At 46.2% G+C, this 26,204-nt stretch overlaps 1 protein-coding gene across 3 annotated transcripts in view; it reads left to right on the top strand.

Annotated features, from left to right (window-relative positions):
* The window catches only part of Cgnl1 (cingulin like 1), a 143,769-nt gene that overhangs the window by 75,835 nt on the left and 41,730 nt on the right, over nt 1–26,204 (top strand). For all 3 annotated transcript variants that reach the window (XM_069995328.1, XM_069995329.1, XM_069995327.1), the window contains exons 2-8: nt 1,261–2,850; nt 5,132–5,226; nt 9,171–9,276; nt 13,409–13,504; nt 14,527–14,675; nt 15,599–15,734; nt 20,292–20,504. In XM_069995328.1, coding sequence (XP_069851429.1) covers nt 1,276–2,850; nt 5,132–5,226; nt 9,171–9,276; nt 13,409–13,504; nt 14,527–14,675; nt 15,599–15,734; nt 20,292–20,504 — 2,370 coding nt within the window. In that variant the 5' untranslated portion in view covers nt 1,261–1,275. The remainder of the gene's footprint in view (nt 1–1,260; nt 2,851–5,131; nt 5,227–9,170; nt 9,277–13,408; nt 13,505–14,526; nt 14,676–15,598; nt 15,735–20,291; nt 20,505–26,204) is intronic.

Genomic DNA, 26,204 nt, shown 5'->3' with positions numbered 1-26,204 from the left:
TCAAGGCGAGTGCTTAGTGCTTGAGCCGCAGCAGCACTTCCTGAACTTTTTAAAAAAAAACTCAAGGTTATTGCTCTGCTTCTTGAGCCACAGCTCCACATCTGGCTTCTTGCTGGCTAATTGCAGATCAGAGTCTCATGTACTTTTCTTCTGGGTAGGATTTTAACCGAGATTCTCAGATCTCAGCCTCCTTTGAGTAGTTAGGATTACAGGCGTGAGCCACCAGCACCCGGCTCATCTTTTTTTTTAATACCATTTTTCATATGAATATACTACTTGACCTCTTTTTTGGTAAGAAAAGGTTGAAAAAATTAAAAAAAATTACTGTCCTTGTTCGCTTTATACAGTTGATTGCTAAGAAGTAAAACTGAAATCCTGCATTCAAATAGTGTTGAAGACATCTGAGCAAGTTTGTGTGTAAATAAATAAATAAATAAGAGGTAGGAAAGAGAAAAGAAAAAACCCCACTAAACCTCGGAGCTCTTAACTATCTGTGTGGAAAAGTACCTTGTTCCCAAATGCTGGTATGCAGAACATCCTATTGGTTAAAAATAAATAGTATTAAGCAAGGAAACCAACCTAGCGTTGAACTAGAAACAGAAGAGCCCAACTGTGCATGCCAAGACATCAGATCTATACAGTAGTGACTGCCCTTAGGCTGGGCTTCTGCTCAGGGCTGTCAAGCTCAAAGGCACCCAGCAAGGGTCAAGGATAGTGCCAGGGTCAGGGGAGGGCAGCTGGTCAGCTTTTGGTTCTGTAGTGCCTGCTTTATAAAGTCGCAAGTTTTCTTTTTTCTTTTTCTCTTTTAAGTTGTGGGCTTGAACACTGGGCCTGGGCACCATCCCTAAACTCTTTTGCTCAGGCTAGCACTCTACCACTTTGAACCACATCTTCACTTCAGGTTTTCTGGTAATTTGTTAAAGATAAGAGTCTCACAGACTTTCCTGCCCAGGCTGGCTTTGAACCGTGATCCTCAGATCTCAACCTTCTGAGCAGCTTGGATTACCAGCATACACCACCACTCGTGCCTGGCTTGTTTTTTGTTTTGTTTTTTGGTTGGTCATGGGGCTTGAACTGGTCTGAGTGCTGTCTCTGAGCTCTTTCACTCAGGGCTAGTGCTCTACCCGTTTCAGCCACAGTGCCACTTCTTACATGCCTGGTTTTCTTGGATAATTCTCCCTTACAGTGATCCTGATTGTCACGTAAACAGCTGGCATTCTAACTTAATGTCTTTCTGTCCCCTGTCTCTTGCTCCTGCAGTTGGCCCAGTGAACCATGGAGCTGTATTTTGGTGAATACCAGCACGTGCAGCAGGAATATGGTGTCCACCTGAGACTTGCCAGTGATGAGACGAAATCCTTAAGGAATTCCCAGCCCTCTAAGACAGGCTCGTACGGTGTCAGTATCAGGGTCCAAGGGATTGATGGCCACCCGTACATTGTCCTAAATAACACAGAACGCTGTCTAGCCCGTCCCTCTTTCCCTGACAGTGGCCCATCATTTCCATCTCCCACCATCCACACCGTGCCTCTCCATGCCAGCAATGGGTCCGTACTGAAGGAGTCCGGCTCAGAACTGCAGATCCCTGAGAACCCATATGCCCAGCCCAGCCCCGCGCGACACCTCAAGCCATCCTCCCTCCACGAGGGCAAGAACGGCATTCTGGAACGGAAAGGTGGCCCGGCGAGGCCATCCCACCTCCTCAACTGCCAGAGACACCCAGAGCTTCTGCAGCCCTACGACCCCCAAAAGAGCCAGCACCCTCCTGACGGCCCCTGGCTTACAAAGGTGACAGCAGAAGGGACCCCCAGTAAGACATCTTGGACTTGCTTTCCCCCGTGCCCCAGCCCTCCCGGGGAGGACCTGGATAAGACTGGGGTCACCGCCATCCGGCTCTGCAGCTCCGTGGTCATTGAAGATCCCCAAAAGCAGACCTCTGTGTGTGTGAATGTCCAGAGCTGTTCGAAAGATGGGGTGAGAGAGGCTTCCCCCCGCCGCGGGAGCGCCTCAGCTTCTCACAGCCCACAGGGCCACCCTGAAGCCAAGAAAGCCCGGCCCGATGTCCTTCCTTTCCGGCGACAAGATTCAGCAGGGCCTGTCCTGGATGGAGGCCGGTCGCGAAGGTCCTCATCGGCCTCCACCACGCCCACGTCGGCCAACTCTCTGTACCGATTTCTACTGGATGACCAGGACTGTGCCATCCACGCGGACCATGTCAATCGCCACGAAAATCGCAGGTACATCCCGTTCTTGCCGGGCACTGGGCGAGATATCGATACCGGTTCCATGCCCGGTGTGGATGAGCTGATTGAGAAATTTGATGGGAAATCCGGGCTCCTACCGAGAAGAGGCAGGTCTGGGAAGCGAGGGAGAATCAATCCAGAGGACAGGAAACGGTCTCGAAGCGTGGACAGCGCCTTTCCCTTCGGGCTCCAGGGCAACGCGGAGTACCTGAGCGAATTCACCAGGAACCTGGGCAAGTCCAGCGAGCACCTGCTGCGCCCATCACAGCTGTGTCCGCAGAGGCCTCTGGCCCCAGAGCAGCGTGGCCAGCACAGCGCTATCCGGGCCGGTGCGAAGCCGCCAGCAGACCCGCAGCCCGCCCAGGGGGCACACCCCGGGCCTCCCCAGCAGCCCCCAGACAGGAAAGTGCCAGAAAACAAAGAGAGTCAGGAAAGCGTGGTGGTGACCCATGCATCCTCCTCCCTTCTTCCTGTGCCAAGTAAAAAAGAAGAAATCAAAACAGCCACTGCGACGCTGATGTTGCAGAGTCGGGCGAAGGCCACCTTGCCTGATTCTGTGACCAAGAAGATTTCTGTGAAGTCATTTCCTTCCAGTGCTGATGCTCAGGTAGCACCTGTGTGATTCCGGAGGCATTGGGGGGTGTAGTTTTGTTTGGGTTTGTTTATTTTGCTGTCTTGGGGCTTGAACTCTGGCCTTGGGCACTATCCCTGGGTTCTTTTTGCTCAAAGCTAGGGCTCTACCACTTGAACCACAGCTCCACCCCTGGCCTTTTCTGTGAATCACTGGAGATAAGAGTCTCACGGACTTTCCTGCCTGGGCTGGCTTTGAACCTCAGTCCTCAGATCTCAGCCTCCTGAGTAGTTAGGATTACTGGCATGAGCCACCAGTGCCCAGTCTCTAGGTTGTTTATGTTATTGTTATTGTTATTATTTTATTTATTTTGTCGGTTGTGGGGTCTGAACTCTGGGCCTGGGCCCTGTCCCTCAACTCTTCAGCCCAAGACTAGTGCTCTACCACTTGAGCCACAGTGCCACTTCTGGCTTTTTCTACTTATGTGGTGCTGAGGAATCAAACCCAGGGTCTCATGCATGCAAGGCAAGTGCTCTACCACTGAGCCACCTTCCTAGCTCTATTTTATTTGTTTATTTCAAGCTACAAGAGGCTCTAGTGATACGAACTCTCAATCTTTATTTTGGTGCTACTGGGGTTAGAGCTCAAGGTTTCACACTTGCTAGGCAGGTGCTCTACCACTTGAACCATAGCCCTATTCCCTTTTTTGCTTTAGAGGTCTTGCATTATTTTCACATAGGGTTTTACTTTTGTGTGTGTGTGTGTATGCATGTATGCGTGCCCACACCAGTCCTGGGGTTTGAGCACTGTCCATGAGCTTTGTACTCAAGGCTAGTGTTCTACTACTTGAGCCACAGTTCCGCTTCAGCTTTTGAGTGTTGAGTTGGTGTTAAGAGTCTTAACAGATTTTTGTGATCCTCAGATCTCAGACTCTTGAGTAGCTAGAATTACGTGAGCCACTGATGCCTATTGGGTCTTGTATTTTTGCCTGGGGTTGGCCTCAGACTAACAGCTTCCTTCCTATGTCCTCCCACATAGCTGGAATTACAAGTGTGACTCACCATTCCCAGCTTGTTTGTTGAGATGAAACTCTCAGTAACTCTTTTTCCTCATGGGCTGGTCTTGAATCTGTGATCCTCCTGTCCCTGTCAAGTAGCTGGGATTGCAATGGTCCCTCATTGTATGAAGAGCCTCAATCCTTTATTGCTAATTGTGTTTTTGATTTTCTTAGCATTTGATTATATCCTACTGCCAATTACCTAGTTGTTGTTGTTGTCGTCGTCGTCGTCGTCGTCGTCTTCTTCTTCTTCTTCTTCTACTTCTTTTTGGTATCTTATTTATTTCTTTAAAAAAAAAATCTGTAAGTTGATATACCAAGGAGTTGCAATTTGGCTTGTCAGTCCAATAGCATCATTTTCTAGATTATTTTCAGTACTACTGGATCCCATTGTAGGTCTCCAGTAAAGAACATACACTAGGAACTGGGAAGGTGGCTCAGTGGTAGAGTGCTTGCCTTGCATGCATGAGGCCCTGGGTTCGATTCCTCAGTACCACAAAAGCAGAAAAAGCTGGAAGTGGTGCGGTAGCTCAAGTGGTAGAGCACTAGCCTTGAGCTGAAGAGCTGAGGGATAGTGTCCAAGCCCAGAGTTCAGGCCTCACGACCAACAACAACAACAAAAAAAGAATAAACACTAGGGAAACAGTGTGAAAAGCTCAACTTCTCCGAAAATACATGAAACCTGGAGGTCTGGGGAATTTGATCCTCCTGATCTCTGCCTCCTGAGTGACTGGAATTTCTCAGGTGTGGAGAAGCACTTTCCACACGGTCGGTCCCAGGGTTAGATTTGGATTTCCACCTAAGTATTTTAAGTCATGAAACTGAGTGACGAGGTAGCTCAATGTCTGGTCTGAACTCTAGGCTAATCCTCATTGAGGTTAATGGTGAGTGATGGGATCTTTTAAGTGGTACTTTGAGTGTTTTGGTAGTAACCATAAAAAATAATGATGAGAGGATGACAAAGTCAGTTAAGTGCCAGGCTCTGAGTGTCCTATGTTAGAGGTTAACACTGGCTATATGAGGGTAGGTGATGTAAGCTTTAGTTTATAGGTGAGAAAATTAAGGGGGAGGAGAAGCTAAGGCCCTTGCCCAGGGTTACAGTCTAATAATCCGTGTTGGAACTGATTGCTGGAGAAATCGTTTTTGTTTTTTTTTTTTTTTTTTGGAAAGTAGAACTGGGTTTGTATGCATGTGCTTCAACGTTCTGCCATCTTCCTGTAGCATCACCTGTGTCTAATTACAGACAATATTTTGTTTCAGGCTACACCAGATCTCTTAAAGGGCCAGCAAGAGCTCACTCGACAAACCAATGAGGAGACAGCCAAGCAGATACTCTACAATTACCTCAAAGAAGGGTGAGTGATTCCCCGCCCTTCTTCTCCCCTCTTTTTGCAGTTCTGAGGTTTGAACTCAGGGCCTTATACTTGCTAGGCAGATGCTTTTTTCTTTTACCCTGTGAGCCATTCCCCCAGCCCAACCCTGTTTTGCCTTTAGTTATTTTTCAGATAGGGCTCAAGTTTTTGCCCAGGGCTGTTCTCAAGCCTCTATTCTCTGACTTACATCTTCCATGTAGCTAGGATGATAGGTAGGTACTACAATTGTCAGTGTGTTTGTTGAGTTGGGGGAGTCGAGTGACCTTTTTGTCCAGGATGGTCTTGAACTGTGATCCTCCTCATCGCTGCCTCCTGAGTGGCTGATATTATAGGTGCTCCTTGATTTTCTTTTCTTTTTTTTTTGGTTGGTCGTGGGGATTGAACTCTGGGCCTGGCGCTGTCCCTCAGCTCTTCAGTCAAGGCGAGCACTCTATTCCTTGAGCTACAGCGCCACGTCTGGTTTTCTGGTGCTTAATTGGAGATAGGAGTCTCATGGACTTTCCTTCCCCGGGCTGGCTTTGAACTGCGATCCTCATATCTCAGCCTCTTGAGTAGCTAGGATGACAGGCGTGAGCCAGTAGCACCTAGCGGCTCCTTGATTTTCTTCCCCAAGCCTTTGTGTTTTGTGAGCCATTTGAGGGTTCAGTGTCAGCGGCTAGTTTTCACACTGACCTGGCTCTGGGTGTGTAGGGAGGGTGTCATGCTTTGAAAATGACTCTGCTCCTGCACAATCAAGTCTAAGGACAGAAGAATATTTGCCTGTCCATTCCGAGCTGGGTCTGTCACCCTGTTGAGCTCTGCCGCAGCCAGCAGCCCTCAGTTGTCCGTTAGTAGAAATGACAAGTGAGATCAGTTCCGCCTCACTCCAGAGTGGCCCCTGCTTTCGTGCACGGTAACATTGTGTCTGTATTGAAGATTGAACTCAGGGCCTCGAGCTTGCTAGCCACACCTTCAGTCCATTTTGGCTTTAGCTATTTTTAAAATAGGATTTCCTGTTTATGCATGGGCTGGCCTGGACCATACCCTCCCCATCTCTCTCTTGTCTCCTGAGTGGTTAGGATTATAAGTCTGAGCCACTATACCCTGCTGATGCTTATCTTCCTTCAGCAACATCATCCCTCTCCTCCTCTTCCTCTTCTTCCTTCCCTTCCTCCTCTTTTTGGTTGTGGGGCTTGAATTCAGGGCCTGGGTGCTGTCCCTGAGCTCTTTTGATCAAGGCTAGCTCTCTACCACTTGAGCCACAGCTTCACGTCTAGTTTTTTGGTGGTTAATTGGAGTTAAGAGTGTCAAGAAAAGCTGGGTGCCAGTGACTCATGCCTGTAATCCTAGCTACTCAGGAGGCTGAGATACGAGGATCACAGTTCAAAGCCAGCCCAGGCAGGAAAGTCTGTGAAGTCAACGAACCACTAGAAAACTCTAAGTGCTCAAAGTGGTAGAATGCTAATCTTGAGCAAACATGCTCAGGGACAGCACCTAGGCCCTGAGTTCAAGTTCCATAATGGACAAAAAATGTCTCCAGGACTTTCTGCCTGGGCTGGCTTTGAACCATGATCCTCAGATCTCAGCCTCATGAGTAGCTAGGATTCAGGCATGAGCCACTAGCACCTGGCCTCCTCTCTTCCTTTTCTTTGGCTGCTCCTCCTCCATCTATTCCTCTTCCTCCTCTTCCTTCACTTCTACATACGAGCCATTTGGAGAGAGTGTGTTCTATACTTACTTTGGCCCAGTGTACTTAATTGAGTCCCAGTGGTCTGGTTTGCAGTTCTTTCTTTGGTACTAGAAATTCTAGTATCTTAGATGCTGGAATTACAGGGGAGGAATTTGAAGTCTTCGTTTCAGTTCCATCAGAGGATTAAAAAGTAGAAAAAAGTCAAGGCACTAGTGGCTCACATCTGTAATCCTAGCTGTTCAAGAGACTGAGATCTGAGGATCATTGTTCAATCCAGCCAGGCCAGAAAAGTTCATGAGACTCATATCTCCAATTAACTACCAAAAGCCAGCCAGAAGTACAGCTGTGGCTCAAGTGGTAGAGCTTTGGCCTTGAGTAAAAAAGCTCAGGGACAGTGCCCTGAGTTCAAGCCCAGGGCTGGTACCTCCCCCTCTCCCCCCAAAAAAGTAGCATAAAAAGCTTTACAGGTTGACATAACAGTAAGTCAGTTGACTCTCACTCCTGGCTGTCAGAATTCTTTATTTTTATATTGTGCCTTACAAATATTTGTGTAATGTATGGCTGATACATGTCAAGATACATCACAAGAGCTCTCAAAAAAGTTAATGGCAGGGGTTTGTTGGAGCTAAGCACTAGTTAGTAGTATTTTTCTGTGACGGGCTTTACCATGAGAAGATTTAATGTAGGAGACCTTTGGAGTTTTAAAATTCTTTGAATTCTTTGTGTGTGTGTGTGTGTGTGTGTGTGTGTGTGTGTGTGTGTGTGTGTGTGTGTGTGTGTGTGTGTGTGTGTGTGTGTGTGTGTGTGTGTGTGTGTGTGTGTGTGTGTGTGTGTGTGTGTGTGTGTGTGCGCGCACACGTGTGCGTGTGCTTGATTTATTGCGGGATTGGTGAGACAGACTAGAGTTGGAGATGCCTGTTAAAGGCATTTTATTTGAAATCTTTTCATTGCTGGAGGTGTGGTAGGAGTTAACAAAGCTGGGCCTGGTGGCTACAGTGATGCAGAGGTCCAGGCAAAGGCTGCTGTGTGAGCTGTCTTGGCACTTGTTATTTTTTAGGCCTAAGCCTAAAGGTAAATTGTTACAGGTTGTTCTTATGGTAAGATTTTTAAAGTACAGTGTGTGTGTGTGTGTGTGTGTGTGTGTGTGTGTGTGTGTGTGTGTGTGTGTGTGTGTGTGTGTGTGTGTGTGTGTGTGTGTGTGTGTGTGTGTGTGTGTGTGTGTGTGTGTGTGTGTGTGTGTAACATGCACACACACATAAAGAAAAGGAGAAAGCCAGGCGTTAGTGCCTCACACCTGTAATCCTAGCTACTCAGAAGGCTGAGATCTGAGGATCACGGTTCAAAGCCAGCCTGGGCAGGAAAGTCCGTGAGACTCTTATCTCCAGTTAACCATCAGGAAACCAGAAGTGGCTCTGTGGCTCCAGTAGCCTTGAGCTGAAGAACAGTGCCCAGACTCAGAGTTCAAGCCCCATGACCGACCAAAAAAAGTAAAGGAGAATTCTCGCCTGTGTGAGTGCTTATCTACTCCAGTGACTGAGACCTGAGGATGGAGATTTGAAGCCAGCCCAGGCAAGACAAGTCTGCTATCTCTGGGGGAAAGAAAACAAACAGCAAAACCCAGCCTGGAGGCTTGATTCAGGTGGTAGAACATCAGCTGAGCAGGAAAGCTGAGCAAGTGCAAGGCCCTAAGTTCAAACCCATTGTCTTCAAAATTTAAAAACTTTTTGAGTGAATAAGTTATGTGAATCAAATAACTAATGACTGAATTTCCTTTGTATGCTTTCTCTAAGCTTTTTGTTGTTGTTGTTTGATTGTGGGGTTTAAACTCAGGGCCCTGTTCCTAAGTTATTTTGCTCAAGACGAGTGCTCTGCCACTTTGAGCCACAGTGCCATTTCTGGTTTTCTGGTGGCTAATTGGGGATAAGACTCTCATGGGCTTTACTGTCTGGACTGGTTTCAAACTGTGATCCTCAGATTTTAGCTTCCTGAATAGCTAGGATTACAGGCGTGAGCCACCAGCACCTGGCCAGAATGTTTCTTTCATATATTTTGAAATGAGAGCCCCCATCTCAGATTGAGGGATAACATCTACCCATCTATTTGAAGAAAATTAACACCATCTAGCCTACGTTTCTCCTTCATTCCTAGTGCTTTGTGATTTATCTCAAAGGGCTTTCCTGGGTGTGTGTCCTGGCCTGTGAGAAGTCTGGGCCAGCTGGCGTGTATCTCATTGTGTTCTTTGTCGTTTCCTTTTCAGAAGCACAGACAATGAGGATGCCACTAAAAGGAAAGTCAACTTGGTCTTCGAGAAAATCCAAACCTTAAAATCTCGCGCAGCGGGGAGCACACAAAGAAATAATCAAGTAAATTGAACTTTTGCTTTCTTTTTTTTTTTTTTTCCAGGATAACTTTAATGAGGATGGTAGTCAACAGCTTGCTTTGGGAAGGTCCCTGACAATACCTAAGCATCTGGTTCTAAGAACAGGTTGAATAACTCTACCCCTGAAACCTGAGCTGCACAAAAATGCAAAACCTCAGGTGTTACATAGGCACAGCTGGACACGAGAGGCTCGCGCCTGTAATCCTAGCAACTTAGGAGCTGAGATCTGAGAATCAAGGTGCGAATCTTTCCCACCCAGGCAAGAAAGTCTGTGAGACTCTTATCTCCAATTAAATATCAAAATGTCAGAAGTGGAGCTGTTGCTCAAGTGCCAGGGTGTCAGCCATAAGTGAAAAAGTTAGAGTGTCCAGGCCCTGAGTTTAAGCCCCAGTACTAGCACAAAACAAACGAACCAAAAAACAGGCACAAAACCACCCACATACACACTCTGCTTCATGCACAAAGTTATTTAAACCATTGCATAAGATTACCTTTGGGCAATATACAAGGCAGTTAAAATTCGTTAAAATACTTGGGTTCCCAAAATATCCTATTGTCTGTGCAAATATCCCCAAATCCAAAAATACCATCACTCTGAGATAACTCTATAGCATTTTGGATAACAGATAATCAACTTGTAATTTTAGATTGTATCCTGTTATTTTTCCCCAGAAAGTTGTTGAGATATTTTATAAGACCTGAAAGGTAATAAGATGACATAAACAGGTGGCAGAGTTTAGCAGGGGAATTAAGAGTCAGAAGAATGAAAAGACCTAGTAGATGGAATACCAAAGCATTGTCGCCTGCAAATTGGGGAGGGAAGTATGCACCAGCTTGGACTTGAGCCTGGAGAGTAAGGACTAAGAGTGGATAGTGGAGTGCTAACAAATTCTTGTCCTTCCCTCCCTCCTTTCCTTCTTTTCTCCTTCCTTCCTTCCTTCCCTTTCTTTCTCTCTTTTTTTTTTTTGTGCTGGGCCTTGGGCTTGAACTCAGAGCTTCGGTGCTGTCTGAATGCCCCCGCCCCCAAAGGCTGGTGCTCTTACCACTTGAGCCGCAGGTCCACTTCCAGCTTTTTGCTGGTTGATTGGAGATCAGAATCTCATGGACTTTTCTTCTCCAGGCTGGCTATGCACTGCAGTCCTCAGATCTCAGCCTCCTGAGTAGCTAGAATTGCAGGCATGACTTAAAAAAAAAAAAAAAAGTTAGGCGCCGGTGGCTCACGCCTATAATCCTAGCTTCTCAGGAGGCTGAGATCTGAGGATCACGGTTCAGAGCCAGCCTGGACAGGAAAGTCTGTGAGACTCTTATCTCCAATTAACCACCAGAAAACTGGAAGTGGTGCTGTGGCTCAAGTGGTAGAGCACTTGCCTTGAGCTGAAGAGCGCAGGGACAGTGCCCAAGCCCAACTGGTAACAACAACAACAAAAATGTTTAAAAAAACACTGCTAGTTTAATTGTTCTAAACTTGACTTGCGACTCAAGAGATGTGTTTGGTTAAAAGAAAAAGCCAACTTGTATTTAATAAAAATCTAATGTAGGCATGACTTGTGCCCTGAAAGGAAGTATTTTATAGAGGAAGGCTAAAAACCTTGTTCCTTGGTCCAATACCATTTTGTGTTAGGACTCGGTTCTTCCTTCTGGGCCTTCCGTTGGATGTCTACATCAAAAGGGAGAGAGGAGATAGGATGGAACACAAAGTTTGTCCCTAGATGTGCTTTTACTTAGGTAATTGCAACCCCTCCATCCATCACCTTTACAATAACATTTAGATTTTTTTAAAAGAGCAGACAGTGCCCCCCAAAACAAAGGAAAAGCCGGGCGCCTGTGGCTCATGCCTGTAATCCTAGGTACTCAAGAGGCTGAGATCTGAGGATTGTGGTTCAAAGCCAGCCTGGGCAGGAAAAATCCATGACTCTTATCTCTAATAAACCACCAAAAAACTGGAAGTGGGGCTGTAGCTCAAGTGGTAGAGCGCTAGCCTTGAGCTGAAGAGCTGAGGGACAGCACCCAGACCCACAGGTTTTGAACTGTGATCCTCAGATCTCAGCCTCCTGAGTAGCTAGGATTACAGGAGTGAGTCATCAGCACCTGACACTTCTGGCTTTTTGAGGGCTAACTGAAGATAGGAGTCTCATGAGCTTTCCTGCCTGGGCTGACTTTGAAGCTCAATCCTCAGATCTCCACTTCCTCAGTAACTAGGATGACAGGTGTGAGCCTCCGGTGCCTTGCTCGTGATGGGTTTTTTAAACAGACATGAAACGGTCACATTTGTAAAACTTCCTTTTTGTGGCTTTTGGACAGAAACGAGATTAGAAGGATATCAATTAAGCTGTTGCTTCCAGTGAGAGATGAGAAGATGAATTTACTGGCTCTGATCACAGTGCCCAATTTGAATTGCTTACATTTTTTCCTTCCCTCATCTCTCCTCCTCCTGTTCCAAATCTGATTATTTGCTGGCAGGCAAAGGTTTTGGAGTTTTATGTCTTAGGTGTTTGTTCACTGGTTGTCTTAAGAGAGAGTGTAAGAGCCTTTTCTCCATTATGGATATTGGGAAATGGCAAAGGCAAGTAGGATTTTTTTCTCTTTTTTGTTTTTGGAAATCCCCCACTGGTTGGATGAACATTTCTAAGGATTGAATCGCTCTTGTGTGCCTTCGAAGGTTGGAAATCTTAGGCGCTTGCTGGCTGGTTCTAGTCCCTTTCCCAGCAGTCAGTGGGAGGTTGCTCATTCCAGGTTTACATCACACCTGGATTCTGGGACACTGAGCCAAGACTGTGCCTCTTGTAGCTTTAACTGATATTTTTATCTTTTCCCTTCAACTTCTTGCAGTTTTCTAATCGCTTCACTGTAAGATGTTAGCCAACTCTTTTTGAGAAAATGGAAGAAAAAAGTCATTTTAATATTCGCGTTCAGATCAGGGATACAATTTTCTCATAGACTCTCTTTAACCCTCTATTGTGGAAATAAAACATCTAAAAACAGAAAGTCACTTTATGCATATCTTTATTTACTACTCTCTTGCTAGACTATGCAGAGAGGGAGGGATAAACATCTCATTGGCAGTTGGGTGATGAGAGCTCAGGAACAAAGGATCTAAGAACATAACCATGGGCTTTAGGTATAATTTCATGCAATAGATCTGTCTTCATTATATATTAATCATGATCATTTCTTGGTGTTATATTGGGGTTTGAACTCAGGGCCTTTCATTTGCTAGGCAGGTGCTCTACAACTTGAGCCACAGCTCTCCTTCTAGCTTTTTGGTGGTTAATTGCAAATAAGAGTCTCACAGACTGTCTTGCCTCGACTGGCTTCAGTGATCCTCTTGATCTCAGCCTCCTGAGTAGCTAAGATGATAGATGTGAGCCATTGGTGCCTCAATTATGTGTTCCTCTTTTTAAGATTATAGCCTCATGTTGGTTAGTTTTTCATGCATTTTGTAATAGGCTTTGCCTCAAGAGTCTGTGATGAGCTACTATATTGTGATTAGAAGTAGTACTCCAAAGATCATTTACTGGATTTTATTAAATATAAAAAAGTGTTTGTGTTTGATCTCCAAAAGTTCATACGTTCCTAAGGTAGCCATTCTCCTAGGAAATGGTGAACTGACCTGTGTCCTGCCACAAAAGGTGAAAAGCGCATTGTATGCGTGTGCACATGCATGCATGTGTGTGATTTTCCCCCTTTGAATTTCTTCATGAAAATACTTGGTTGGTACTTTTTGTTGTTCCTTAACCAGTGATTTCTGTGAAGTAGAGGCTAGAATTGATTATGGAGAATCTTTAAGTTTTATTTGGAGAACTTAATATTTCACAGTTGTGTACAGAATTTGGGCTTCTAGCAAATATAGCACCTATATGAGTTTTAGTCATCTTAGGCCTGTGGAGAAAATGATTCCAAGGCGTAAGTGATGTAAAGTAAAGCTCTCTAGCATCCTTGAGGGCCCAATGTGGTTCGTTGTGCCAGGGAAGTCAGAGGAGGTTCTGGAAGGGCTTGGCTTGGCGTTTGAATTGAATCTTCATCTGTTATTTCTGAGATTTATATTTTCAGGGTGGATAATTGAAAGCATGGCAAATATTTAAATTCAGACCTTTTCATATTGTCACTAATCATAGGCTTCCTCATCTGAACTCAAAGATCTGTTGGAACAGAAAAACAAGTTGGCTCTAGAACTTGCTGAACTTGAGAAGCAGCTTCAACAAGAAGTCAAGGTATCTTTTCCTTCTTCCTTTTTTTTTTTTTTTTTTTTTAATTGGTCGTGGGGCTTGAACTCTGGGCCTGGGTGCTGTCCCTCAGCTCTTCAGCTCAAGGCAAGCGCTCTACCACTTGAGCTACAGCGCCACTTCCAGTTTTCTAGTGGTTTATTGGAGATAGGAGTCTCACAGTCTCTCCTGCCCGGGCTGGCTTTGAACCATGATCCTCAGATCTCAGTCTCCTGAGTAGCTAGGATTACAGGCGTGAGCCACCAGCGCCCGGCTCTTTTCCTTCTTCCTTTTCATTTCTGTCTCTTACAATAAAAATGTTTTAGACTTGTTGGGATTCCCAGGTAAATTGAATGCTCATTCATTCCTGCTCTCCCCAAAGGAAAACATTCCTCTCATCACTGAGCAAATTCCTATGTATTTACCTACCGCTCTCCACATGCTTTTTTTTTTTTTTTTTAATGTAAACAAAGCCTGTAGAGATTAGTTGCTTGGACAGAGTAAAAGAAATGCCATTGAATTCAGGCAAGCCAGTAGAAGACCAAACGTACATAGTTTGTATGTAAAGCGCCTGAATTAAGTAATAGAGCTGGTCTATTGCTGGTGGCTCATTCTTGTCATCCTAGCTACTCAGGAGGCTGAGATCTGAGGATTGCAGTTCAAAGACAGCCTGGGCAGAAATGTCCCCATGAGACTCTCATCTGCAGTGAACCACTCAAAAACCTGAAGTAGAGCTGTGGCTCAAAGTGGTAAAGCACTCGCCTGAACACAAAGAGTCTCAGAGAACTGCCTAAGTCCCTGGGTTCAAGCCCCATGACTAAAAAAAATAAAAGTAATAAAAAGAGCAGGATGAGGCTTAGCTGTGATCCTGTTCTTCCTTTGGAAGTATCGGGGGTTCATTAAGTATACAGTGGTTTAACAAGGCAAGCATGAAGAGATGGGATCCCTGGGGTTTAGGAGGCAGCCCCTCTGGAGGGTGATGGTAATATGTACAGCAAAGGTGTTTCAAACCCTACGGGGGTCCACGTTAGAATCAACAGAACATCAAAGAAGAGAGAGACAGGATGAGAGCCAGCCTGGAAGAGCTTCGAGGCCTCCATGAGAGCAAGTTGGAAGAGATTGCGAGGCTGCAGCAGCGACTGGAGGAAAGTGAAGGAGAGCTGCAGAAACACCTGGAGGAGTGAGTCTTTGACTTTGACCTCTGCCCTCCTGGGTTCTTGTATGGCTACCACCATGGGTTACCTTTTCCCTCCTCCCGGCCCTCCACATTATAGAGGCTGCTCTCCCTCCCTCCTTCCCTCCCTCCCTCCCTTCCTTCCTTCCTTCCTCTCTTTCCTTTCTTCTTCTCTTTCTCTCTTTCCTACTCTCCCTCTCTTTCCTTTCTTTCTCTCCTGTCTCTTCTCTTTGTGATGATACTGGGACTTGGGCACTGTCCCTGAGCTTTGTCACTCAGGGCCTGGCACTCTACCACTTGAGCAACAGCTCCATTCCTGCCTTTTTGCTAGTTTATTGGAGAGAAGTGGACTTTCCTTCCCAGGCTGGCTTTGAATTGCAATCCTCAGCTCTCAGCCTCTACTGAGTGACTAGGGTTACAGTGTGAGTCACCTGTGCTCAGTTTCCTCCCTCTTTCTTGTAGCTCTTCACCTTCATCTTTATATCATGAACGTGGGCTACAAGTGATGTAGAAATGAATGAGTGTGATATTGTGTTCTGGTAACTTTATTAACTAAGACAAGTATGATCTGGCTTGGTCTACAGACCATAACTCACTGGTTTAGAGTCCTGGGTGAATTATTTTTTGGGGGGTCATTTCCTGACCTTTTACACTCAAATCCTAGGGTGCTGTGGTCTCCTACTAGGGAGACGTCTCATTTGTTGCTTCATGTTCTTACCGCATGCGTTGGGCGTATTGGCCTGCGGCCCTAGGTTCTTAGCAGGTGCCAGTAGGTTGGCAACCTCTTGTTTAGGGTAGAACAGAGAATGGGAGATGCCTTGTGGCTGTAGCTGACCACGCATGCATGCGAGGCTCAGATGCTGCGCAGACAAACTAGCTGAGGACGGCGGTACCCCAAAGCTTCTCTGATGGGCCTCTTCTCCTGCCAGGCTTTTCCAGGTGAAGATGGAACGGGAGCAGCACCAAACAGAGATCAGGGATCTGCAGGACCAGCTCTCAGAAATGCACGATGAATTAGACAGTGCCAAGAGATCTGAGGACAGGGAGAAAGGGGCTCTGATTGAGGTAAGGGGTTGGGGGAAGCCCCTCCTACTAAGGGGGGGGACTGGGCGGTGCTACAAGCCATTTGTGCATTTGGGCCACCTCTGTGTTTGGTACATTGTGTGGGCACATCATGTTACAGGTGCCCAATATACAGGTGCCTTGGGAAAAATTTCAGTATACAGAACAAAGCAGGCAAAGATCCTCAAGTAGCCAAGATCCTCAACACAGATCCAGTGGAAGTCAGTATTTGTTCCATGTGCATATCCTTTTACGCATCCATCCATCAGTCCCTCCATCCATCTATCCACTCACCTATCCATCCATCCTTCTGTTTCATTTGTGTGCTGAACCATTTCAAGGTAAATCACGGACGATAGTGTACCTCATTCCTAAATACTGGAGCAGGCATCTTTAAAAAAAAATTGAGAATGAGGGCTGGGAAGGTGGCTCAGTGGTAGAGCGCTTGCCTTGCATGCATGAGGCCCTGGGTTCGATTCCTCAGCACCACATAAGCAAAAAGAAAAAAGCCGGAAGTGGCACTGTGGCTCAAGTGGTAGAGCGCTAGCCTTGAGCTGAAGAGCTGAGGGACAGCGCCCAGGCCCAGAGTTCAGGCCCCACGACTGAACCCCCACCCCCCCAAAAAAAAATTGAGAATGAGCCATGGCTCACACCTGTCATCCTAGCTACTCAGAAAGCTGGAGTCTGAGGATCGTGGTTCAAAGCCAGCCTGGGCAGTAAAGTCCTTGAGACTCTTATCTCCAATTACACACCAAAAAGTTAGAAGTGGAGCTGTGGTAGCGAACCAGCCTTGAGTGCAAAAGCTAAGGGACAGAGCCTAGATCCTGAATTCAGGCCCCAGAACTGACCAACAAGCCACTGGTGTCTCTAGTCTACTGTCGGGGTAGTCACTTGCTGCCTGTGAATGACATCAGTCTGTCCCTTCCGGACCCGGTCTCTCAGCTTTCCTTTTGATGCTGGCCATGTTTCCCTGCTTGCATTTACAAGGGGCCGCTCTCTTTGTGGGCATTAGCAGGCCAGCCATGCGGTATTCTCTGTTTGCGCCTTACAGTGCTAGTACTTCCTCATCAGCAACCTTACTGGTTTTGTGGTCAGCGCTGTGTGGCCAGCCTGTGATGAAGAGGAAGTGGGTTAGGGTCTGGGGGGAGGAGGGTCCCAATTTTGGCTCTGTGTCTTAGGGGCTGTGCCATCTTAGAAGGTGCTTTACCATCTCAGAGTTCTAGGTTCATTCACTTACCAGTGAGAATCATGTTCATCTTTGTGAATATTCATTTCTTTGGAATTTCAGAAATTCATAGCACAGTTTTTTTTTTAATATTCTTTTTTGGTGTTCCTGGGGCTTGAACTCAGGGCCTGGGTACTGTCCCTGAGCCTCTTTGTGCTCCAGGCTAGCACTCTACTACTTGAACCACAGCACCACTTCTGGCTTTTTCTGAGTAGTGTATTGGAGGTAAGGTCTCACGGACTTTCCTGCCCAAGCTGGCTTTGTACTGCGATCCTCAGATCTCAGCCTCCTAAGTAGCTAGGATTAAAGATGTGAGCTACTGGCACCTGGTTTATTTATTTTTTTAAGTTAAGTAGTTGTACAAAGGGGTTTCAGTTCTACAAATCACGTTGAGTATGATGGATCTTCACCAGTGTCACCCCTCCATTGTTCTCCCCCATTTCTCTCTATCCCATTCCTACCCTCAAGTTGCAAAGTTCAACTTTTACAGAATGTACATTGAATATGACTATCTTTGCATAGCAGTTTTTCTTTTAAATTAAGAACAATTGCCTAATGCTGCCAACTTTCTAAGTCTTTCCCTTCACCTGTATATACCTGTGCGCGCGCGCGCGCGCGCGCACTCTCTCTCTCTCTCTCTCTCACCTTCATTTCCTGGCTGATTGTTGCAAGTTGATCTCTTGAATGCATAAAAGTTTGAAAGGCACCATTCTAAATAGCCAAAGTTTTTCCTCAGAGATATACATTCCTCTCTAATGGATGTTTACTTCTATTTTGCACTTTGTGTGGTTTTTCTGTCTTCTTGGAGTTGATCTAATTAAGCCCTGAATCAGGGAAGTCACATTTTGCAATCTGTTGTACCTTTTGGTCTCTACTCTGGAAAGCATGAAGGGCTGGGAGGAGACGTGGTAAGGTGTAATCTGATTGGACTTGAACAGCCCCGTCCACTTAAGCAACAGCCCCAGGTCCAGATAACAGGCTGTTGGTTTAGAGTGGATTATAAACCAGCCATCAGATCCTGACAGGCATTGGCAGTGGGCCACAAAGGGTGCCACGATATGCAGATCCATCCCAGGCGAGATAAGTATGGGAAGAGGAACTGCCTTATCCTCCAAACAATGGAGAAAAACTGTGAGAGAAATCACAAGGGCTGCTCTGAAAGAAGACATGAGACGGGAGGCCCCCAGGAAATCCCTCACATCATGGTCGTTGTGGGGAGGTTCTGCTCCACCTTCTTCGGTGCCAGGTCAGTGGCTTTTTCTTCCACTGCCTGGAAAGGGGCCTGGTTTCTCTTGTTAGCTGGATGGCTGTCCTGGTGTTCCCTCCTAGCTTCTCAGTGCTGATTGGTTAGATGTAAGCTGTAGCCTTCATCATCCTGGTCCAGGGGATGTGCTGCGCCTACAGGAAAGGAAAGATGGCCTTGAGTTGTATTTACATTGATGTAAGTGTTTCTGTCCCTCACCAGTGATAGGCTTCTGGGCGTGGAAGGCCAGCCTATCATCTTGGAGAGCTTACACTCCCCAAAGGTAGCTTGCTTTGAGGCTCTAAGAGATCCAAGAGGAGAAAATGTGTTTGCATTTGGAAACCACAGCTAAGTCTGGAGCGTGTGGCTCATACCTGTAATCTCAGTGACTCCAGAGGCTGGGATCTGAGAGGATTGCAGTTTGAAACCACCTCAGGGAGAAAAGCCCACAAGATTTGTTGTTGTTGGTGGTGGTGGTGGTTATGGGCCTTGAACTCAGGGTCTGGATGTTGTTCCTGAGCTTTTGTGCTTAAATATGAGCACTCTACCACTTTGAGCCATAGCTCTACTTCCGATTTTTCAGTGGTTAATTGGAGAGTCTCACAGACCTTCCTGCCTGCATTGGGTTTTGAACTCTGATTCTCAGATCTCAGCCTCCAGGGTAGTTAGGATTACAGATGTGAGCCACCAGCACTCAGCTCACGTGACTGTTAATACCAATTAATCAGTGAAAAGCTGGAACTGGAGACCTGGTTCAAGTGGTAGAGTGCCAGTCATGAGAGAAAAAGCTGAGTAAGAGTATGAGGCTCTGAGTCCAAACCCTTGTAGCCACATGCACACATACATATTCACATATACACCAATAAAATAAAAAAACACAAATGAAGAATTCTGATATATCCAGAACCAACAAGGGCTCCTGGTACCTTTGATCCTCACGTCGAATACATCATAAATCACTTCTACATCCTTCTTTCAAGAAGCCAATAAGTCTGTTTTTGGTGATAAAGTAAATGAGCAGAGAACATAGAATGTAAGGTAAAAAGTGTCCAGTGTGTCAAAGGAAGAGAGAGTGCATTCCAGGAATACTTCTTGAAGGAGGTTGCATTGTGTATGAGCCTTCCAAGGTTTTCTGAAAGGCAGAGAGTGGTGGGACTGGGAGGGAAGAAGGGTACCCCAGAAGTTGTAGTTTTGTGTGTGTGTGTGTGAGTGTGTATTGTTATGGGAGCCCAAGGTTAGAGACTGGACATTTGTACAGGGGACCAGGTATTGCAAAGCACCTGTGCAGCGGTGATTGCTGCCTAACCTGGAGAGGGGAGAGGAAGGGTCTAACTGGTTGCAGAACTAACTTTCTTGGCAGTAAAGGACAGGGATGAGAGAAAAGACCCAAATTGCTGTTAAGTTTCTGAACTTGGGTGCTTAGAAAGCAGGTGGTTATACTCCACAAAGATCATAAAAAGTGATGCTGGATGGATTCCTGGAAGCCCCAGTCCCCTCCCACCCAAGCTCCCAGAGGGCAAGGTCGGCAGGTCGCAGCAAGGTCGCTGGGTGGGAATGGGCTTAGGGGAGGTTGGAGGCTCGGAAGACGTGGAAAGAATGATATTCAATGTCGTGAGCCAGACCCAGAGAAACAAAGGTTGCGTGGTTTCTCTCGCGGGTGGTAGATAAAATGTGCCCATAAATCTATATGTAAACATGCTGGATGACCCGCAGGCAGTTCCAAGTGAATTAACTGAAGTAGAATAGATGCTGTGGAGAGCTCGACTAGTGCAATTCTTTTTTTTTTTCCAAAATGACTAAATCAAAGCCCAACAAAATAAGCACCAAGAAATGGGTACTTGCAAGAGGCAGGTGGGGCCACAGGGCGGTGGGGTGGACAAGGAAGGCGGGGAAAGAAAGGGAGCGAGGAGAATGCAGTCAAGAATTCATTGCATATACCACAAAGTTAAGCCAGTCCAGATCCAAATCCGTGTGGGCTCTGGGACCGTGTGCAGCTCTTAACACCTGGCCGCACACCTGGAAGAGGGGGACCCGACCCGCAAGGACGTGTGTGTCCTGCTTCTTACTTCCCAGGCCCCTGTTCCCGTTTTAGGAACTCCTGCAGGCCAAGCAGGACCTCCAGGATCTGCTGATCGCCAAGGAGGAGCAGGAAGACCTCCTGAGGAAGCGGGAGCGCGAGCTCACTGCCCTGAAGGGTGCCCTGAAAGAGGAAGTTTCCAGTCACGACCAGGAGATGGAGAAGCTGAAGGAGCAGTATGACGCAGAGCTCCAGGCGCTCCGCGAGAGTGTGGAGGAAGCCACCAAGGTGAGTTCACCTGGCCACTCAGTGGCTGGATGGGAGAGATGATGGGATGGCCAGCACAGGTCTCCTCCCCTACCTCTTCCCTCTGACTGTAGGGGAAACTCCGTTCCTCCAGCTTGTAGAGGCTGAGCATGAGCACAAAGCTTAATGCTTTAGTTGGTTCTCTACATTAAGCTATCAGTGAGGTTCTTGGTCAAATGCAGAGCCTGCGATTTTGAGCTACTAAATGAACTCTTGTTTTGTGCCTGTCCTAGGGCTTGAACTCAGGGCCTTCAGTTCTTTTTGCTCAAGGCTGGCACTCTACCACTTGAGCCACAGCTCTACTTCTGGCTTTTTGGTGGCCAATTGGAGATGAGTCTCATGGATTTTCTTGCTCTAGGTGGCTTTGAACTGCAATCCTCTGATCTCTGCTTCCAAGTAGCTAGGATTACAGGCATGTACTACAGTGTTTGGCACACTCTGAGTTTTGCAGCCTTCCCAGGTTGAGGACCCCTATTCTCTCAGTTCTTGAAGTGTTGAAGTCTAGGGCATTGTGTATAACCACTTGGCCAGATTCCTGGGACTTGTCACCCCTGCCCTCCCTGGCCTGTTTTTTTGGAACTATGCATAGCCTTTTTGTTAGACCATTCATGGTGTTGCTCAGCAGAGTGCTAGATAATTTAATTGACTAATTGGCCCAACTCTTCCAAGATAAATTTTCTCTTAATTGAATTCTTGGCCCTTACAAACCATTTCAAAATTATGTTGAAGTCTTGGGGTGCAGGTCTCGTGGTAGCTGTTGAAGAGGTAGAAAATATTCTTTTGGAGAGGAAAAGGGTTTGAAATACACCGTCTTTAGGGAAAGAGGGGCTTGGAATTAAGAGTATTAATGTTCCAGAGTCTTGGTAACATGAACAGTAAAAATACTGAAGTAAGGACTGTTGGTTGGTATTGTTTCTTTAAAGATCACGGGACAGCAAGAGTTCCCTAGGCCCACTGATTTTCAATTATGTCACAGTAATTGCAAATGACAGGGAGTGAAAGATGGGTTTGTTTGTTATAATAATACAGCAGCGTCTGGGAAATGGTCTGTTTGGGGTTACTATAACATTGAAGTGGCTTTGTAAAGCCTCTTGTTGATCTATTTTCTGTTTTTCCTTTCCTTTATTATTTTTTATTTTATTTATTTATTTTTTGAAGTCAGTCTGGGGCTTGAACTCAGGGTCTGGGCGCTGTCTGCACCATGCACTGCTGTTAAGGACAAGTCAGATAAGCACACATGGAGGTGCAATCTCCTGCCTTTCAAGTGTTATTTCAAATGAAAAACAACCCCCACTCCCCGCAAGGAAAATCACCCTGGACTGTCACCTGTGTGGGACACCAATGTCTTGAGCTCAAGCTCTGGGAGGGAAAGCCAGGTGGAGGGAGGTTCCTCCACCCCCATCTGGCTTCCCAGGCCTTGCTCAATGGGTTTGGTTGAATTCCAATACTGGCAATGGAGGAAGTGTTCTAGAGAATTCTCCTGTTTCCCTGTGGGTTTCTGTGGGTTTCTGCTTGAGTGTGTTCACAAGTAGCACAGGTAGTTTCACGTGTGCATGCGTGCGTGTACTGGTCCTGGGGGCTTAAACTCAGGGCCTGGGCTTTGTCCCTGAGCCTCTTTGTGCTCAAGGCTAGTGTTGTACCCCTGAGCTTTCCTACCTGGGCTGGCTTCAAACCATGATCCTTGGATCTCAGCCTCCTAAGTAGCTAGGATTATAGGCCTGAGCCACCAATGCCCAGCCTGAGAGCAGTTTTTTGTTTTTTAAAATATGTATCTTTAATTAAACCAAGTAAAACTCTCCTCTGGGAGATGGGCTGTGGCCTGTGTTGAAGCAGGATGGCGTTTTCTGGCTGTTGAAGTGTGGGGTTGGGGACTCACGTGGCTGTTAGGACATCAGAGCATTTTCAGGTGACCCAGAAAATCTGCAGGCAATTTCCATGCAGTGTGAAGAGCAGGTGCTGAGACTTAATGGGGGGGAAAAGGAGGCAGGAAACCTTTGCGCTGGCCTCAGCAAGAGCCGCAGCACAGCCTGGCCTGCAACTCCCACATCTGTGCCTTCACCTACCCAGGCCTTGAGCGTCAAGGGAACAGGGTTTAACAACCACCCAGTTTGCTGATAAAGAGTCCTTATCAATGTCTAATCCATTGGGGAAGGATTGCTTCCAATACAGTATTTGTAATCTCATTTATGGTTCACTGGCAGTCCTTCATTCCTTTTTGTAAAAGCAAATATCTATGGATCAGCCTGGCACTGATGGCTCATGCCTGTAATTCCTTGCTACTCAGGAGGCTGAGATATGAGGATTGAGGTTCAAAACCAGTCTGGGAAACTCTTATCTCTAATTAACTGTCAGATAAACAGTGGTACTGTGGTTCAAAGTGGTAGAGTGCTAGAATTGAGCAAAATTGCTCAGGGTCAGGGCCGAGGTCCTGAGTTCAAACCCTGTGAACACCATCACTAACTACCACCACAACAAAAAAAACAATAGGGGGTGGAGGCATGGCTCAGTTGGTAGAGTGCAAGCCAGTGAGTGAAATCAGCAGGTAGCCAGTTCAAGTCTCAGTCTCAGACCAAAAATAAAAGCAGTAGAGAAACTGGAATGGGTACAGTGTAGCACCTACAGTAGCCAGCCTCTCAGCTACCCTAAAGGGCAATGTACCTTTGTAGAGTCTCTGCCTGTCAAGCAAGCCTGATCTGTCGTCTGGGCTCCAGAGTCTCATATAATAACAATGATACATCTGAAATAATAAAAGACACTGTAGGGCTGCAAATATGGCTTAGTGGTAGAGTGCTTGCCTAGAATGCATGAAGCTCTGGGTTTGATTTCTTAGCACCACATAAACAGGAAAAGCCAGAAGTGGTGCTATGGCTCAAGTGGTAGAGTTTTAACCTTAAACAAAAAGCTCAGGGACGGTTCCTAGGCCCTGCGTTCAAGCCCTAGGACTGGCAAAATAAATAAGACACTGTAGCTTTCTTCTGAGTCTCCTTTTGTGCAAAAAGCCAGTTTGTGTGATGAAACCACACAAACAAGCTGCAGGACAGTCCATATCTTTTGTTTGTTTGTTGTAGGGTTTGAGCTCAGTGCCTGGGCACTGTCCCTGAGCGCTTTCACTTGAGGCTCGTGCTCTACTGCTTTGAGCCCCAGCTCTAGCTCCGGTTTTCTGATGGTTCATGGATTTCTTTCCCTAGCTGGCTTTGACCCTTGACCCTCAGATCTCAGCCTCCTGAGTAGCTAGCATTATGGGCATCAGCCCCCAGCTAAAGTCCATATCTTGAGATCAACTGTCAACAGCTGTGTAAGGATACCATCTTGGAATCAGACCTCTCCCTGCCCCTGTTCCCCTCAGTCCAGGTCAAATTTTCAAGCGGCCACAGGCTTGGCCAGCGTTTCTCCATGGTAATCTTACCAGAAACCCCAAGCCAGGGCCATTCAAATGATTTACTTTGGATTTCTTAGCCGCAGAAACTCCCTGTGAGATCATCAATGGCTGTTATTTTAGGCTGCGTAGTTTTGAGGGACATTATGATATCTGGACTTGGCCTAGGCCTCCAGTCAGTGATTTTATACACAAGCATTTATTCATCTAACACATAGCTTTAAGTTGCTTGTCTGTCTCAGGTCCCGGATTGACATAGATTGATTCAGGCACATTATTAGTAGCAGATAGATTGTACTAGAAATCATTAGCATAGTAAGTAGGTGCCCTTTGAAATAATCAGATGTGGTTTGGTAAGGGTTTTTGTTTGTTTTTTGTTGGTTGTGGGGTTAAGTTCTGGGCCTGGTCGCTGTCCCTGAGCTGTTTTCCTCAAGAATAACACTCTACCACTTGGAGCCACTGGTTTATTTCTGGTTTTCTGGTCATTAGTTGGAGATAAGAGTCTCACGGACTGTCATGCCCGGGCTGGTTTGAACTGTGATCCTCAGATCTCAGCCTCCTGATCAGCTAGGATTAAAGGGATAAGCCACCCTCGGCCCAGTGGTTTGGTGAGTTTTGAACTAACTATAGAGTAAATCGTGTGTTTATGGTGATCACACATAAGGATTCTAGAAATGTTTAGAACAAACCAGAGTCAGATGCAATGGAAAAATCTTTCTGCTCAGTCATCCCTGAAGAAGGGAACCTGAATCCTTTGGTTAGTTTCAGGAAAGAGAAAAAGAGAGCGCAGGGTATATTGCTTCATGGGGTGACTACAAGAACTTCCATAGTTGTGAACAAAGCAAGACCCATTTTGTCAATGGTGAGAAGCTGGGGCTGGAGAGACATTTTCCTTTCTTCAGGCCTTGTACTATTCCCCCCTCCCCTTTTCCTTCTTGTTTTATTTGTTCAGTTTCTGCACATGAGCCTCAAGTGTGTGGTCCAGAAGGAACGAAAGAGCTGGCTGCATCTGGTTTTAGGGAAACTTTGAGTCCACTTCTAGTGAAAGGAGGGGCAAAGAAAAAATGGCTGGCTCTGCTTGTGAGGCGTTTTGGCATAAGACGGAACATAAAGAAGTCAAGCAAATAAATGACAGAATCCAGGTGGCGTTAGAGATGGGCCAGATGTGGCTTTTCCATCTGTGAATTGTCCCACACCCTGAAGGAGCCTGTGCCAGGCAGCACTGGCCAGATGACAACACAGGGAAGGCTGAGATGGGGTAAATTTAATTTGAAAACACTGAGTTCTTTGTGTCTTTCGACTAAGAAGTCATAAATAGCCTCTGGAGAACAGGCAGAGGAAAGGCTTAGTGCAGCCCGTGTGGGAAAGTCCTTGTGTTGTTTTCCTTGTTGTTATTTGTTGGCTGGCACCAGGGATTGAGGGCCTCACATCGTCTCTCATTGGGCTTGTTTTGCTCCTGGCTGGTGCTCTGGTGTTCTACCACCTGAGCCATGTCTCCAGATTTGCTTTTTGCTGGTTAATTGGAGGTGAAGTCTCTCAGACATGTCTGCCTAGGCTGGCTTCAAACTGTTCTCTTCCTGGCCTCGGAGCATGATGGGAGTTTTGAGCCAGTCAGGGTTTATAAACATAACCTTGAGTCTAGCATGTGCCAAGTACAAAGGAATTGCATGCCACTTGGCCCCCACCTGGTCTACAGGGATTCTTATCCCTGGCCAAGGCACTTCTCTTTTGTGTTTCTAAGCCTACAACCTTGTGTGAGAAGATGCTCACGGCTCCTTCAGTACCTACCTAGCACTTCCCAGAGTTGTGTTGTGTCATGGTGGGGCGGACGCTACCACTGAGCCAACTTCCCAGCCCCTAGTGTTGAATTTTAAAAGTACTTTCTACAGCTATAGATACGATTTTTTTTTTCTTCTTCTTCTGACTTTAAAATACCAAACCAGCCAAATAAGCTTCATTAGATCATACTGAATGTATAGTTTAGAAAAAATGTGTGTGTGTGTGTGTATTGATGGTTCCTATTTGCTCATATCTTATTAAAGATGTTTGCATCTGTGTTCAATGAGGATATTTGTCTGTAGTTCTTTTCCACTAGTTTTGTTTTTTGGGGGGAGAAGGTTACTGTTTATTTGATTTTCATAGCCGTTAATACTGCCATCATTAAATGAACCAAGAAGCATTTCCTCTTCTGTTTCCAGGAAGAGACTGTACAACCGGTATTCCTTTTTTTTTTTTTTTTAATGCTTAGTGGAATTCTCCAGTGAAACCATCTACCTCTGGAAATTTCTTTTTTTTTTGTTGTTGTT

This window comes from Dipodomys merriami, unplaced genomic scaffold, assembly GCF_024711535.1.
Source record: "Dipodomys merriami isolate MVZ:Mamm:240054 unplaced genomic scaffold, mDipMer1.0.p SCAF_48, whole genome shotgun sequence".
NCBI classification, from domain to species: Eukaryota; Metazoa; Chordata; class Mammalia; order Rodentia; family Heteromyidae; genus Dipodomys; species Dipodomys merriami.
This window is presented reverse-complemented; position numbering and strand designations above follow the sequence as displayed.